This window comes from Sander vitreus, chromosome 1 (genome assembly GCF_031162955.1).
Source record: "Sander vitreus isolate 19-12246 chromosome 1, sanVit1, whole genome shotgun sequence".
Lineage (NCBI taxonomy): Eukaryota > Metazoa > Chordata > Actinopteri > Perciformes > Percidae > Sander > Sander vitreus.
The window spans coordinates 27,407,967-27,422,087 of record NC_135855.1 but is presented as its reverse complement, the minus strand read 5'-3'; the positions used below and the strand labels follow the sequence as shown (position 1 = coordinate 27,422,087).

The 14,121-nt window shown below is 43.3% G+C and overlaps 1 protein-coding gene across 1 annotated transcript in view; it reads right to left on the bottom strand.

The window, feature by feature from the left end:
• Positions 1-6,414: 6,414 nt before the first annotated feature.
• Positions 6,415-14,121, bottom strand: part of dldh (dihydrolipoamide dehydrogenase) — a 9,628-nt gene continuing 1,921 nt past the window's right edge. The window contains exons 2-12 of the mRNA XM_078250960.1: positions 13,798-14,103; positions 12,938-12,998; positions 11,743-12,000; positions 10,191-10,251; positions 9,948-10,078; positions 9,660-9,829; positions 9,344-9,560; positions 9,058-9,231; positions 8,225-8,954; positions 7,813-8,068; positions 6,415-7,696 (exon numbers count right to left, since the gene is read on the bottom strand). Of these exons, the coding sequence (XP_078107086.1) occupies positions 7,691-7,696; positions 7,813-8,068; positions 8,225-8,954; positions 9,058-9,231; positions 9,344-9,560; positions 9,660-9,829; positions 9,948-10,078; positions 10,191-10,251; positions 11,743-12,000; positions 12,938-12,998; positions 13,798-14,103 (2,370 nt within the window). The 3' untranslated portion in view covers positions 6,415-7,690. The remainder of the gene's footprint in view (positions 7,697-7,812; positions 8,069-8,224; positions 8,955-9,057; positions 9,232-9,343; positions 9,561-9,659; positions 9,830-9,947; positions 10,079-10,190; positions 10,252-11,742; positions 12,001-12,937; positions 12,999-13,797; positions 14,104-14,121) is intronic.

Here is a 14,121-nt window from a genome sequence, read left to right as displayed (position 1 = left end):
AGCATGGACCCCCTACTACAATTATTGTATAAAATGAAGTTGCATATTTAAGTGGGCCTACAATAACGTATAGGGCGGCCTAAAACCTTGATACGTACCTTTTTTGCACAGAATACTAAGCTATTAAAATAACATAATAATTGTTGCCATGCTTTTTGTTTTAATGTTAAAACATATATGTGGCACAGTGAATCCTTAGGATTAACTGTATCTGTGGATGGCCTTAGAGACTACCTTACCTATAGGCCAGTACGCCTATCATCAGTGGGGATTTATATTTGCTAATAATATGTTAGATTCATGTTAAGACTTTTTAATTTTTGAAAAAAATTCAAAAATGAAGACTAATTTGGAGGCCCCTCTGCATTGACTCTGAAGACCCCCTTGGGGTCCCGGACCCCCTGTTGAAGATCCCTGGTTTAAAGTCTCACTGGCTTTCTTTAGCATTGGCTGAGGTGTTGGAGTGCCATCCCAACTAAATCTCGTTCTGGGTAAATCAATGGAGAAATCACATTTTTACTTTAGCTGCCAGTTAGATTTATATTTTGGTACCTGAGATGTGGAACCAAGCAAGTCTTCCTGTTTCTTATAGTTTCCCAGCTGAGAACCTTATTATTTGATCTTAAGTCTTCGCAAAATATAAATACACTATATGTGTCAAAGTTGCACATTGTGAAAAAGTTAATCAAACTTCATCAACAACTTTATGTTGGAAATAACATTTTCAAAGATACCAAATATGTAAGTCTCCAAGGAAATGTGTATTAAATCACGCACAAGACATTTACAGGTTTCCACTTGATGGTTCGGCCATATAGTCAAGTCAAGTCAGTTTTTATTTATATAGCCCCACATCACAACAGAAGCTATCTCATGACAATACCATACACTTTAAAGACCCAACATTCCCCCATGAGCAAAGGTAGGTAGGAAAGTAACACACATTTATCGGACATGAATGTGTACAGGTGGAGAGGAAGGGGAGGAGAGAGGAGCTCAGTGTATCATGGTAAGTCCCCCGGCAGTCTAAGCCTAGCCTATAGCGGCATAAACTAAGTGCTGATCCAAGGCAAATCTGAGCCAGCCCTAACTAATACATTTTATCAAAGAGAAAAGTTGTAGGCCTACTCTAAAATGTAGAGAGTGTCTGCCTCTTGAACCCAAACTGGGAGCTGGTTCCATAGGAGAGGAGCTCGATATCTTCAATCAAGTATTGGAACATGAAGAAACAGAATAGCAACAGATGAATGGCAAATTAGTTAAAAATCAAGATAAAGTGTCTTAGTAAGATGATGGGCCTCCATGAGTCAGCTCATTTGGTGTTTTGATGATAACACACGGCTTCAGAATCTGCCACAGGCGTTCAGCTGGTTTGGTTTGGCAGGGAAGCATCCTCATCATTTATTGTTATGTTTCTCCACTCATTTATTCAGACTTTGCTTTTAATTTGGCAACCGTCTCTATGTAATATTGTCACATGGTGCAGTAATCGTGTTTTTCCTCATGTCGAGAAGGGTGTTTAATTGGGAAGTGAAGCGTTTAGAGGGTTAAGGAGGAATTTTGAGGAGAACTTCAGGAACCTTGCGGCAGAGAGAGAGAGAGAGATATCTTCTGTCTCTCTCTCTCTCTCTCTCTCTCTCTCTCCCCTCCTGTGTGTCCTATGTGGCAACATCTGCTTCCTCCGCTGCTCTTTCCCATCATGCAGTAGGCGTGTCCTTTGTGTTGCCCCCCCCCAGCTTCATTGTTCTAGCCAATCATTGTCCTCGCCAAGCTGTTCCCACGATGCACCAGTAATGACCAGAAGGCGCTGATGGGAGCTGGTGTCTCTGAAGGAATGACTGTCTGTTCAACCACTTTAACCCCCAGGGAGAAATGACAATAAACTAAATAAAAACTAAAACAATGAGCTAACATTTACTCAAAGAGAGCTGAGGAACATGTTCTGTTTTAGGTGCTTCGATTTCCAATTATAAGCCCCAAAACTATGATTTAAATAAAGCATATATTTACGTTAATGTTAGAAAAGGAAGAAGAAATTTAATAGAGTCATGTTGTGCGGATATTAACAGTCAGAGGATAGAGACAATCAGGGAAAGAGGAAGAAAGAGGGGGAGAAAGAGTAAGTGAAAGAGAGAGATGGAGCTCTGGGAAAAGATCAGAGCCTGGTCCCTGGGGAGCTGCGACAGATGAAGTAGCTGAATAAGCTGTCTGTCATTGTGTGACTCAGGCTGCTGTGGCCACTTCGTTTGTTCAAACAATGGAGAATGGCTGAGAGAGAAATCTCTGTTTCCCCCATAAGATTTAGCCCAAAAAATCGCCAGTCAGTGTGGGGATTTGTCCTAGTTGCAAATTGAAATGCTAATAAAAGAAGAGTGGAGAAGAGGCGCAAAGTCAGTGAGTCAGTGTTATGATGCTGTCTCTTTGGTAGTGACAGAAACTGCATGTCAGCAGGAAGGAAAAAGGATCAAAAGTACTATGTGTTTTAACAAATCAATTTACTTGTAGAAAAGACTTTTGTGTTTATGTTTTTTTTTATTTTGTGGTCGAGTGGCATTTACAGTAAATCAGAATTTTAAACTTTAGTAGCCTAAATAAAGCCAATACGACACATCAGTCAGTCAGAAACAGAAGGGCAAATATAGATGTTCAGCATCAAGTTTCCCACAATATGACAAGTGTCTCGAGATAAAAATATTTTTTTTAAAAATCACATATTAAATGTGTGAATACATGGATACTGTCACATATAAACAGAGGTGTCGGCAGAGAATTATGGTCCTGTGCATCCCTATTTGTTGTCAGTGGGCCCCCTTCAACTTTTAATACATACATACAATTTTCACATGTACAAAAGACTGCATCTTTAGTGGTTAATTACATTAATGACATTTTTATACCATGTTTAATCAAATATTACTCCATGAAACCTGTGATACTTTTATTATCAGTTTTGTTTGATAAAGAGTATTTTAGAACATTATTTCCTGCATTGATGTTCAGGACTTTATTGCTGACAAAAACAGAAAAAGGCATTTTTTCTGACCTCTACACTGAGGAAGGATTACTGTATTCCATAATAAACAACAACTGAATAAGACTTTGCTGCAGTCATGAGATCATCGGTCAGTGCTAACTAGTGCTCACTCTTGATGTTTGACGCAAATCTACTTTCAGGGTAAAATGCTGCAAACAGTTGCTTGATATCCTTTATGAGTTAATTTTTTTTCTCACATCCTCAGTAATACAAGAAGATAGAGGGAATGCTGCTTAATTTATCGACAAAATAACTATTGTGATGTTAGCTATCTAGGTAAATTTCACATTTGTACATAAAAACAAGCATTACATTCCAGGCTTCTTGAGGGATCCCTATGTTGGGTCCTAAGTCATTAGTTGCACTAGTCCCTTCACTACTACAGCCCATATAGATTTTGTTTATGCACGATGCTGCTGATGCTGAACTGAACCTAAACAAATATTATATGTATGTATGCCTTCATTAGAGAGCTTACAGGAAATGAATGGGGGAGAGAGCTGAGGAACAACATGCAGCAAACGAGGATGTTGTGGTCCATGGTTAGAACCTTAACCCGCTAGAATGCAAGAGTGTCCCAGTTTCTCCAGTTTCAACTTTCAGCAAAGTACCATTGTGTGAGTGTGTGTGTGTGTGTGTGTGTGTGTGTGTGTGTGTGTGTGTGTGTGTGTGTGTGTGTGTGTGTGTGTGTTTGTGTGTGTGTGACAGGTGACCAGTGTGTGAACAAAAGAAGGCTCATTGGCCAAGTGTGAGCTCGTTTCTGCCCCCCTTGTCGCCCTCTTCCCAGCAATCTCTCACTCTCTCACACACTGACACACACAAACCAACGGACATATTGACATGCATGCTTATACATTGACACACACATTACATTCAAACTGATCTTTGAGATGAGACAGGTGAAGGAGAGGAGAGGAGAGGAAAGAGGAGAGTAGAGGAGAGAGGAGAGGAGCGGAGTATATGAATGGACAGATTAATCAGATTATAGCAGAGACACACTTAAACAGCCTGTTCTCTGGATTAGCTACGGTCCTGCCTACTCCCTGTCAGAATAAAAAAGTGTGTGTGTGAGGAGAGAAAGAGAGGGGGAAGAGTAACAGAGACAATATTATCAGACACACATGTATACAATGTGTATTTTCAAATGTGTGTTCACATTTTGTGTTGCTTTTAGTGTTTGTGTTTGGCAATAAAGATCACCCATGATTGTGTTACTAAATAATAGAGGGTCAAAACCCTGCAATACAAATTATGGTACAACTGAGATATCCTTCAGAGCTAATAAGAAGATGGAAACTGGCTGAACTTGAAAGCCCCAAACTGTCTGATCTAATAAACACTTGTATATTTTTGACCATTGAGAAGTTTCTATTTCTCCCTCAGAAGTTCAAAGAATGCTGTTCTTTAAATGCAGCAGGGCAGCATATGACAGCTAGTGACCAGGGCTTTGTCTGACTATTGACACCAGAGAGATGCAGAGAGGGAGGATGTGAGTGTGTGCGACTGTTCGGGGCCGGAGGACAGCCTAACAACAACAAAGGACCAGCTTTAAGCCTGTCTCCTGTGATTTTCCAACTCAGCGAAAAGCTATTGTAGCACTGAAAAAAGTTAGGTTAAAAAGCTTAGCATGGTATGTGCTAACAACTGCCTGCCGCTTGTGTAATACAAGCAAATACTTTTTGAGCAGTCACAGTTGCAGTGTTTGGAAGGGCAACGGTCCCTGTGTCTACAACCACTGTGCAGGTCACTGTTCAATATGTCGGTCTATAACTTGATTTATGTATATATGTGACTCTGTATCATTATATGTATATAGGAATACATGCACTTAACTAGACTTTTTTTTACTTTACTTTACTTTGTGTGTGCACGCGCGCTAATGTGCTCCATGTCGATACAATACAGTTAGTCCTCTGTAATTGTAGCAAATTTCTGATAATCTGTCATCCAATTTCACCGTCTTATGTGTGTGTTTATATGAGACTGCGAACCAGATGAGTTTCTTTGATGACTACTTCTACACTCCCAGTGGTCGCTAAACACACACACACACACATACACACACACACACACACACACACACACACACACACAGAGTATTTAGGCAGGGGCAACCAGGACTAAATCCAGACTGGTGGTTACTCTCTCCAGCTATAAATACCCCTCTGCTTAAAACAAGATCACACACACACACACACACACACACACACACACACACACACACACACACACACACACACACACACACACACACACACACACACACACACACACACACACACACACACACAAGCGCTGATGCTCATGTAAAGAGGCTCATAGAAAAAACATTCCTTCACAGGCACATGAAGACACAGACTAATATAAATACACATACGTAGCCATGCACACACACACACACACACACACACACACACACACACACACACACACACACACACACACACACACACACACACACACACACACACACACACACACACACACACACACACACACACAAATACTCACACAAAGAGATGGCTCTGGCCTCAGAGCAGGCTAGCTAAGCGGTTTATGATTATGGGGTGTGTCTTTGTCTCATTTAGTGGTTCCACAAGGAGACAGTCTTCTGCTGTGTCAGACGAACACACACACACACACACACACACACACACACACACACACACGCAAATACTAACACACCATACTTAACTGAGGGAACTGCAAATGTAAAAAAAAAAATGGCTGCATATGAGACTAATTTATTACTTATGTTTTGCTTTGCCATCTTTTGTGATAATTCAAAGCTCCAAAACATAGCTAAAGCATTAGTTGTGCACAGTAGATATGAACACTTTACTTACTGTCAGGTAATATTTTTGGTTCCCCTAGTATTATACCACATATACATATAAATAAAAAATCATTTAACACCAGACGTGCTATATTTCATTCCTCTTTTATTTTGGAAAAATATTGCGCTGTTTCCAGTAATAAAAATGACAGGCTCTGTACATACGACTTTTCTCTTAAATACAACACAGTCACAGGGGTCTCAAGTGCCTAACACATACATGCATACATACATACTTACATACATACATCATCTGCCAAATAAAAACTTAAATTATAACAGGTTTAACAAAACAAAATCACAACAAGATGGAACACAAATAATTACATAATTAAATTAAAAGAATACATCTTTCTTTAGATAACAAATAAAACAAATGATCCTAACCAATGGCAGGCGGGGTGATGGTGTCCTTCAATTGGCTAATAGTGGAAGACTGGGAGTGAAGGGAGCGGGAGTGGGCAGTGCATACATTTGACACCACACACAGGTATCATCACCTCTTCTGTACACACACACACACACACACACACACACACACACACACACACACACACACAAACACACACACACACACACACACACACACACACACACACACACACACACACACACACACACACACACACACACACACATGCACACCTCCATAGTGCAATGAGGTCTTGGCAGTTAAGACTAGTCTTTTATAGCTTGGTTTACTTGGAAACACAACAGTATCCTCAGAGGAGAATTTTGCAACTTCTTTCAGCTAATTTTGTCAATAAATTGTGGCCAATGGAGCTGCCAGGAAAAAATATGTATTGGATGATTACGCTTCCCTTATGTTTTGTCTGATTTGTTTCACCGTCTCTTCCTTTGTTTGTTATCTTACGCTGATTGTTGTGTTTTAAAAGTTGCCCTGCCCATTACATTGCCCTTTGTATCTCAACCTTCAGGGGTCAGGGGGCCAGTATGGCCCAACAGGATCCATGTTGGATCGATCTGCAGTCACTACTGGAGTCTTCAGTTCTCTATTTTCTGCTGAGAACCAGCTCAGCCAACACTGTCTCTGTCAGTGCTGCAGGGTTAAAGATGTACAGCTGCTGTAGAAGTCCCACTGTTTTTATTATATACTATTTTGTTTTGTCAGGAAAGCTCCAATTGAGACTTGAATGAATTTTTAATTATAAATACAGTACAGCAGTACTAAAAATGAAGTACAGGGCCTACTACTATTACTTCATCCTTTACTCTGCAGCACTGCACAGAACATGAACTGTCCAATATCCACGACAGCTTTTACACTGCATTGTAAAACCACAGCACATAACAGTACCACAACAGTACTTAAAAAGTTCTCAGTACTCTGAAGGTACTACACTGTTCATTTAACCAGTACTCCATGGTACTACAATATCATCAGTCAACATTAAAGTCAATACTCCATTGTTCCTCCTGGTACAAGCAGTAAATCTTCCACAGCTGCATGAGTACTCATTCAGCACTGGTTCTGTACAAAGTTTGTACGAGTGCTAGCACTGTCTTCTGGTCCTTCATCCATAGCACGAGTCAGCATTAGGCCTAACATCAATCGCAGGTCAAAAATGTCAAGTATTCACCCATAGTACTACTGTAGTACTAAGTCCTTGCCAAGTCGGTACTGACTCCGCACTGGCTCAGCAGCACCTTGGCTCAAAGTCCTCCGGTAAATCCCAGGGAACAGCAGCAAACAGCAGGAGTAAAACCTCCTGGAGACAAGCTGAGCTCTACTGCTCAGGGCTGGTGTGTGTGGACCACCATCAACCACAGGAAACTGGTCTGATCTGGTCTGGACTGGTTCATACCTGTAATACAAAAAGAAGAAAAGTCAGTGTTTAGTGTGTTTTTACATGTGTGCTGGGGGAGGTTACAATTATTTGGTATATTTGCCGGGCAAATTATTCTATTTTTGTGTACTCACCTCTGTAGCGATGATACATTCATCTTTTTGGTCCGACATGACGTAGACGGACTGGTATTTGGTGTCGTTGGTACACTGGTACCTGCTGTCACTGGGACTGTGGTATTCAACATCACTGGTTGACTGGTATTTGACGTCACTGGTTGAGTGACATTTAAGATCACTTGCTGCGTGATAGTTCAACTCGCTTGATGACTGATATTTTACTTCGCTGCAGCCTGGTGACTCTTCTACTTGTTTCGTTTCTGATGCGTCACTGTGGGACGAAGAAAAACACAAACAGATTCAGAAATGCCTTCCTTCACACAACACATGCTATCATTGCATTTAGGCTGACACGTGTACATTTTTATAATGTACAATACCAAATTTTCAAGCAGTCTACCTGCCCAAGTATATTTTTTGTATGTACCTGTTTTGTCTCTTCCTGTATCTTTCCTCCGAGTCGGACTCATCCAGCATTTCACAATTAACCACTGGCTCATCACGCTCCTCTTCTTTACACAGTGGCAGCTCCTCAGGCCGGAGCTCATGGACCAGGTTGTACTCCACACTGGGGTAGCGAGTCTTAAAGCCGTTCTTCTCTGATCCGTTGAGCCCGCTGATTCCACTCAGACCACCCAGTGATCCAGAGAGGTCCGAATGGTAATCCACCTTCTTGTTGGTGTTTTTTATGGACGTTGTCATCACAGTGCCCAGTTCCTTGTCACTGCGGAGACAATTGTTGGTGGTCGTCAGGTTGTTCATGGTCTCGTGGCTTTCGCTGTGGACACTGTCGCCGTGGTGACTGTGACTCTCCTGCAGTTTGACCCGAATGTAGACCACCAGTACTGAGCAGCCAATTAGGATCACAAGAACGAGGAAGACGCCGGCACACACGGCCGTCCAGGGGAATCCACTGTCGTCATCCTGCTCGTCCTCAACATTTTCATTTTCTGGGGAAGAATATCGCCGATCCGGTCCATCCACCACTGGCTGACCCCTGGGAGCCTCTGGTAAGAGGAACTGGCAGTTGTGACCGCCGTAGCCAGGCACACATGCGCACACATAACGACCACCACGCTCATGGCAGGTTGCTCCATTGTGGCAGGGGTTGTGATGGCAGCGGGAGATGGGGGTGCTGCAGTTTTCACCAGTATATCCTTTGGAAGAAGCAGAGTTTAAGAGTCTGGAAACAAACTACATACCTATAACAAATAATGTAAACATAATCCCACAAGGCATATCAGTTGAGTGCTGTCATACCTGGAGGGCAGGTACAGGTGTAGCTGTTCACTCCTTCCTGACACGTCCCACCGTTCTGACAAGGGAAGGACGGACAGTATCCAGAGACACTGCTGCTGTCCTCACAGATATGACCTGAATATCCTTCAGGACACTGACAGAGGTAGGAGTTCACCAGATCCACACATTCTGCACCTGCAGGAGGGAGAGAGATTGAGACAAAGGCCGAGGATTTAGTCTCCAGATATTTTAATTCTAAGTTTAGGTTTAATTGTAGGTAAACTTAGAAACACAGAGGACAACGTACCGTTTAAACAGGGGTTGGAGGAGCAGTGGTCAATTTTCTTCTCGCAGTTGAAGCCAGCGTATCCCATCGGGCACTGACAGAAGTAGCCACCTTCAGGGTTGTCTGCACAACGCCCGTCATTGAAGCAAGGCCCATCTGCACAGGTATTGGCACTTAACTCACAGTTGTTGCCATAGAAACCAGGTGGGCAAGTGCACTTATAGCTGTTATCGTTGTCCTATATTGGAAATAATGGGAACAGTGGTTACACACATGCTTGTTTCCATTAAAATACTTGTTTTTATCAACACATCACTTCTCTTAAATTGATACTCACAGTGCAGCTGCCTCCGTTGCGACAGGGGTTTCCAGAACACTCGTTGACCTGGATCTCACAGCTGGCACCTGTGTATCCAGGCAGACAGGAGCAAGTGTAGCTGCCCTGACCTGTGTTGGTACAGGTGGCTCCATTAAGACAGGGCTTATGGTGTGTACAATAGTTCAGATCTGGAGACAGAAACAAGAAGCAACAATTAAAAACACTACAGTTTAAATATGAAACAAAGAGGGATGACTGAGTGCCACACGGTCCCAAAAAAAGTAGTAAATCTCTCAGTAAACTCACCCTGGTTGCAGAAGAGACCACCCCATCCCTCCTGACAGTTACATTGCCAGGGCTGTTGGCAGGTGCCATGGAGACAGCCTGGGTAACGGATACAGTCATCACAGTAACGCCCACTGAAGCCCACACGACACCTGGGAACACAACATTTAGTAAATACTGTGTTAATAACAATCTATCTATACATTTATGATCCAAGCCACTCCCAGAAACGAAGACTGAATGTTAATTGTCTGCGTGACTTACTTGCACTCTCCAGGTTTTTCACAAAAGCCGTGTTCTTCATCACAACCAGGAAGACAGATTGCTGCAGGGAGGAAACAGATAGTGACAGGTGAATCATGGGAAATCCAGTGTTGGAAACATGTTTGCCCTTGCATCAGTCTCCCATTCACAGAGGGCTTTTTCAAATGGCTACATGCTTGCCTGCCTGTCTGGTTGTCGCCTCAACCTTCTTATCTGTTTGTCTGTCTATCAGTCTGTATGGTGGCCTGTCTGCCTTTCCAATTTGTTTACAGGCTCACCTGTCTGTCTGTCTGTCTGTCGTCTCTTTCATTCTCCCTGTCATAGAGGCCTAATAAACCAGAAAGAGGCTTGCAGCTCATGTTTGGTGAGCTGCCAAAATAGAAAGGGATAAAATCTTGAGGGTCATCAGGTCATCCCTGACCACTGGCTGAAATGTGTTGATCTCTTTAATGCTGCAAAAGTTGCTGAAAATGTTATCTTCTAGCTTTAACAGCTCACAGGGAGCTTTGGTCACCAAATGGGGGAACCAGCCAACAAGCCCTCTCCTTTAACATGGTTTCTCTGTAACACAAAAGCATCCCACACAAAGCCTCCTTTCTCCCCTTGACTGTGTGGGTCAGAAGTCCCTTTTCTCACCCTTGGCCCCTCTCTCCCCTCCTACTTCAGATCCTCATCTCCTCCCTTCCTCTTCCAGCAACCTATCCCGTCTCTTCTCCTCTCTTCTTCCTCTCCTCTTCTACATTCATCCTTTCCCTCGTCCGCTCCTCCCGTCTCTCCTCACTCCCCTCCACCTCCCCCTAGGGCCAGCTGGTCTGTGTGGAGCTAACCACCAGACAGCTGCTCCATTGTCTCCTCTCACTGAGCAGCTGCCCCCTCCGCAACAATACACAACTCCGCTCGGCCAATCACCAGCCCGAGGCACAACAATACAGGACCCCTACTTGGCCAATCGGGGAGGAGGTTTGGGGCGAGGAGGCCCCAGTGGTCTAATGGAAGGCACGCGGCGTGTGAATTACTGAGGAGCCACTGCGGCTCATTAGAATGGAGGCCTCTAGTGCTGTGGGATAACTAACTGACGCCTGTTACACACGGGCCCCGCATTAGGAGGTGGAAAAAGTCCCTCAACAATAAAGATAGGCAAGTGATTACATTTGAAAAGTAATAAACTTTTCAGAAAGCCTTTGACTCATCAGTGTTAGATTATAGCTCCTTAGTTCTGAGAGTTAAATAATACATTCTTGAGCTGATAGTGATTCCTCTCTAAGCCATAAGTTATGTAAAGCATGCAGTATTTTCACTCGTTTTGAGGCAGTATTTTGGGATCAGACACTCAATGTAAACATCAGCACCTCCTACTAATGACTTGTGCTGCTCCTTCAGCTTATCTATCCCACACGCAGCTGCCAGAGAATTTAAATATTAACCAGTGCAACACTACAAAGACGAACAAATGTTTTCTTTGCCCCTTTTACCCCCCATTTATGGCATGTCTTCATGTATCTCCACACAGCCTGAATGATTGCGTGTTGGTCAAATAAACAAATCCACTTACGTTCAGTGCAGTAATGTCCCTTCCAGCCAGAGTTGCATATGATCTCCCCGCGCTCGCCGCAAGTGAAGTGGCCAAAAGCATCGTCTCTGGGCCGGCAAAAGACAGAGCAGCCGTCGCCATAGTAGTGCTCATCACACAAGAAGCGGTAGGCGTAACGCAGCTCAGTTCTGCCGCTTGTCTGCATATCCTTGTACCACTCTTCTCCCACAGTGAGGTGACGCTGAGTGGTGATCCTACTGATCAGACGCTCTGGGTTGTCTGCAAAAGTCAATGACACAGCTTGTTATTGGTCATATGCTATTACTGTTAGTGTTATGATTGAATGCTTGCAGCATGATGTTCTACAAAACAGGTGCTATGAAAGCAGAGGCAATGACACTCTGTATTTGTCATAAATTATGACTGTTATTATTTTCATCTCATTTGTTTACTAAATTTAAGATATTTGTATTATTTTTATAAATTTAAAGATTAAAGATTTCTTTGTTTAGCCTTCTTTAGAAAGACAGTCCCACATACATTAGTATTTTTGTTTTGGGAAGATGGTTTACTGCCAGAAATAAAATACTTTTTAATGGTTTTAAGATAGTAAAGTGGGGGATACCTAAAAAAAAGTTAGAATGTAGGTTACACCTGGTGACTGCCAACCTTTTTATTATCTCCACAACCACCACCAATGCAGACACACACACACTCTCCCATGTTGTGGTCAGTTAGTCATCATTAGTGCAGTGATAAGAGCAGGACATAAAGATAACAACAGCAAATATAACACTGTAGGGGCAAATCTCAACTGGCACCTGCAAAAACTGTGGGTGGCCTTTATCTTAAGTGATGTTAAATAAACCTCCAGCTGTAGAGATGTTTGACACATAGACTGTCTTTTAATCAAGTTATTTATCATCAAATTTAAAAATGTTTTTGCCCATATGTAGGCTATAGGCCACAGAAATCAAATAATAAGTCATCTACTTGGGGAAAGCCCTATATGTAGGAAAGCAATGTACATAAATTTGCTCTTGATAAATGTGTCAGCATACTGCTGGAGAACATTCATCAAACGTTTTGTTGCCCTATTTAGCACTAATGACTGAGCACTAAGTGAAAAACATGCTACTGGGAGAAAAACAAGGTCACTATAAGACTTCTGGCCTGTCTTTGAGTTACACTGTTGCCTTCTCTGGCTGTCACCCACCTGTTGTCAGGTCGTCCAGGGAGTCAGTGTGCAGAGCTTCAATGATCAGTGAAAACGTCCCCTGAGGAGAGACAGAGAGAGTCAACAGCTGCTCAGCCTGGAGGCCTCCCTCCCTCCGCAGAGCAGCAGAGGGCCATTAGGAGGCCTCCCAATAAACTTCACAGCCTAATTCCCGTGTTGATTAGGGGCCTAATAAGGGCTACTACCTGCTCCTTTTTCACACCCCTGCTACTATCACACTCTGACACCGCCGTAAAACCAAACGAGGCGGAATTTCACGCTGCGCTGCCAATGATGTGCCAACTCAGAGGATGTTAAATTTCCCACCACGCCTGGTCGGAGGAGAGGAGCGTTTGGTGAAAACACCCCCCTCCCCCTTCGACACACACACACACACACACACACACACACACACACACACACACACACACACACACACACACACACACACACACACACACACACACACACACACACACACACACGCCCTCCTCCCCTCCCCGTTTTATCCTACCAAAGAGCACAGAAATACTACAATAGCCCCTCTCACACAGTGCTGACAAAGACCCTCACAAGTGTTGAGTATGGGAGCATCTGTTGCGTTTTGCACTCTTCAAAGCTAATATGCCCCAATGGAATAACACTACAATAACTTCACAGTCTCACAGTTTCCATTGCTCCTTAAAAATGTGACAACAATCGTAAAACAGACCACAAATAGTCTATCAAACCAAAACTATAAATGAAATGCATAGAGTTAATATTCTACAGTAATAATGCAGGACAAGTTGTGGTGGCCCTAGGGGCAGAGATACAGTATTGCACATAATAACTGTCAGAAGATGTCTATAAACACTTACCGGCCATGTGAAGCCGAAGGGGAAGCGGATTGGGTTGGTGAAGCTGTCCGCGTTGGTCTCCGGCACCTGGAAGGAATTGGAGCCGAGGACGGGAGTCACAGCACCGCCGTAGGTGCAGGGAGGCTCGGGGGAGACGTTGGCCTGGTAATGCTTCAGACAAACCCGAAAGAAAGTCTTGCACTCACACTGCTGGTGTTGGCCCTGCGGATGAGCAGAGCCACCGGGGCAGCAGTTGGAGTTCCCCGGTATCCCTTTCTTGTTGAGAAACTCCTGCAGCTTCAGCTCAAACATTCCGGAACACAAAACCTAAAACACACATACAAC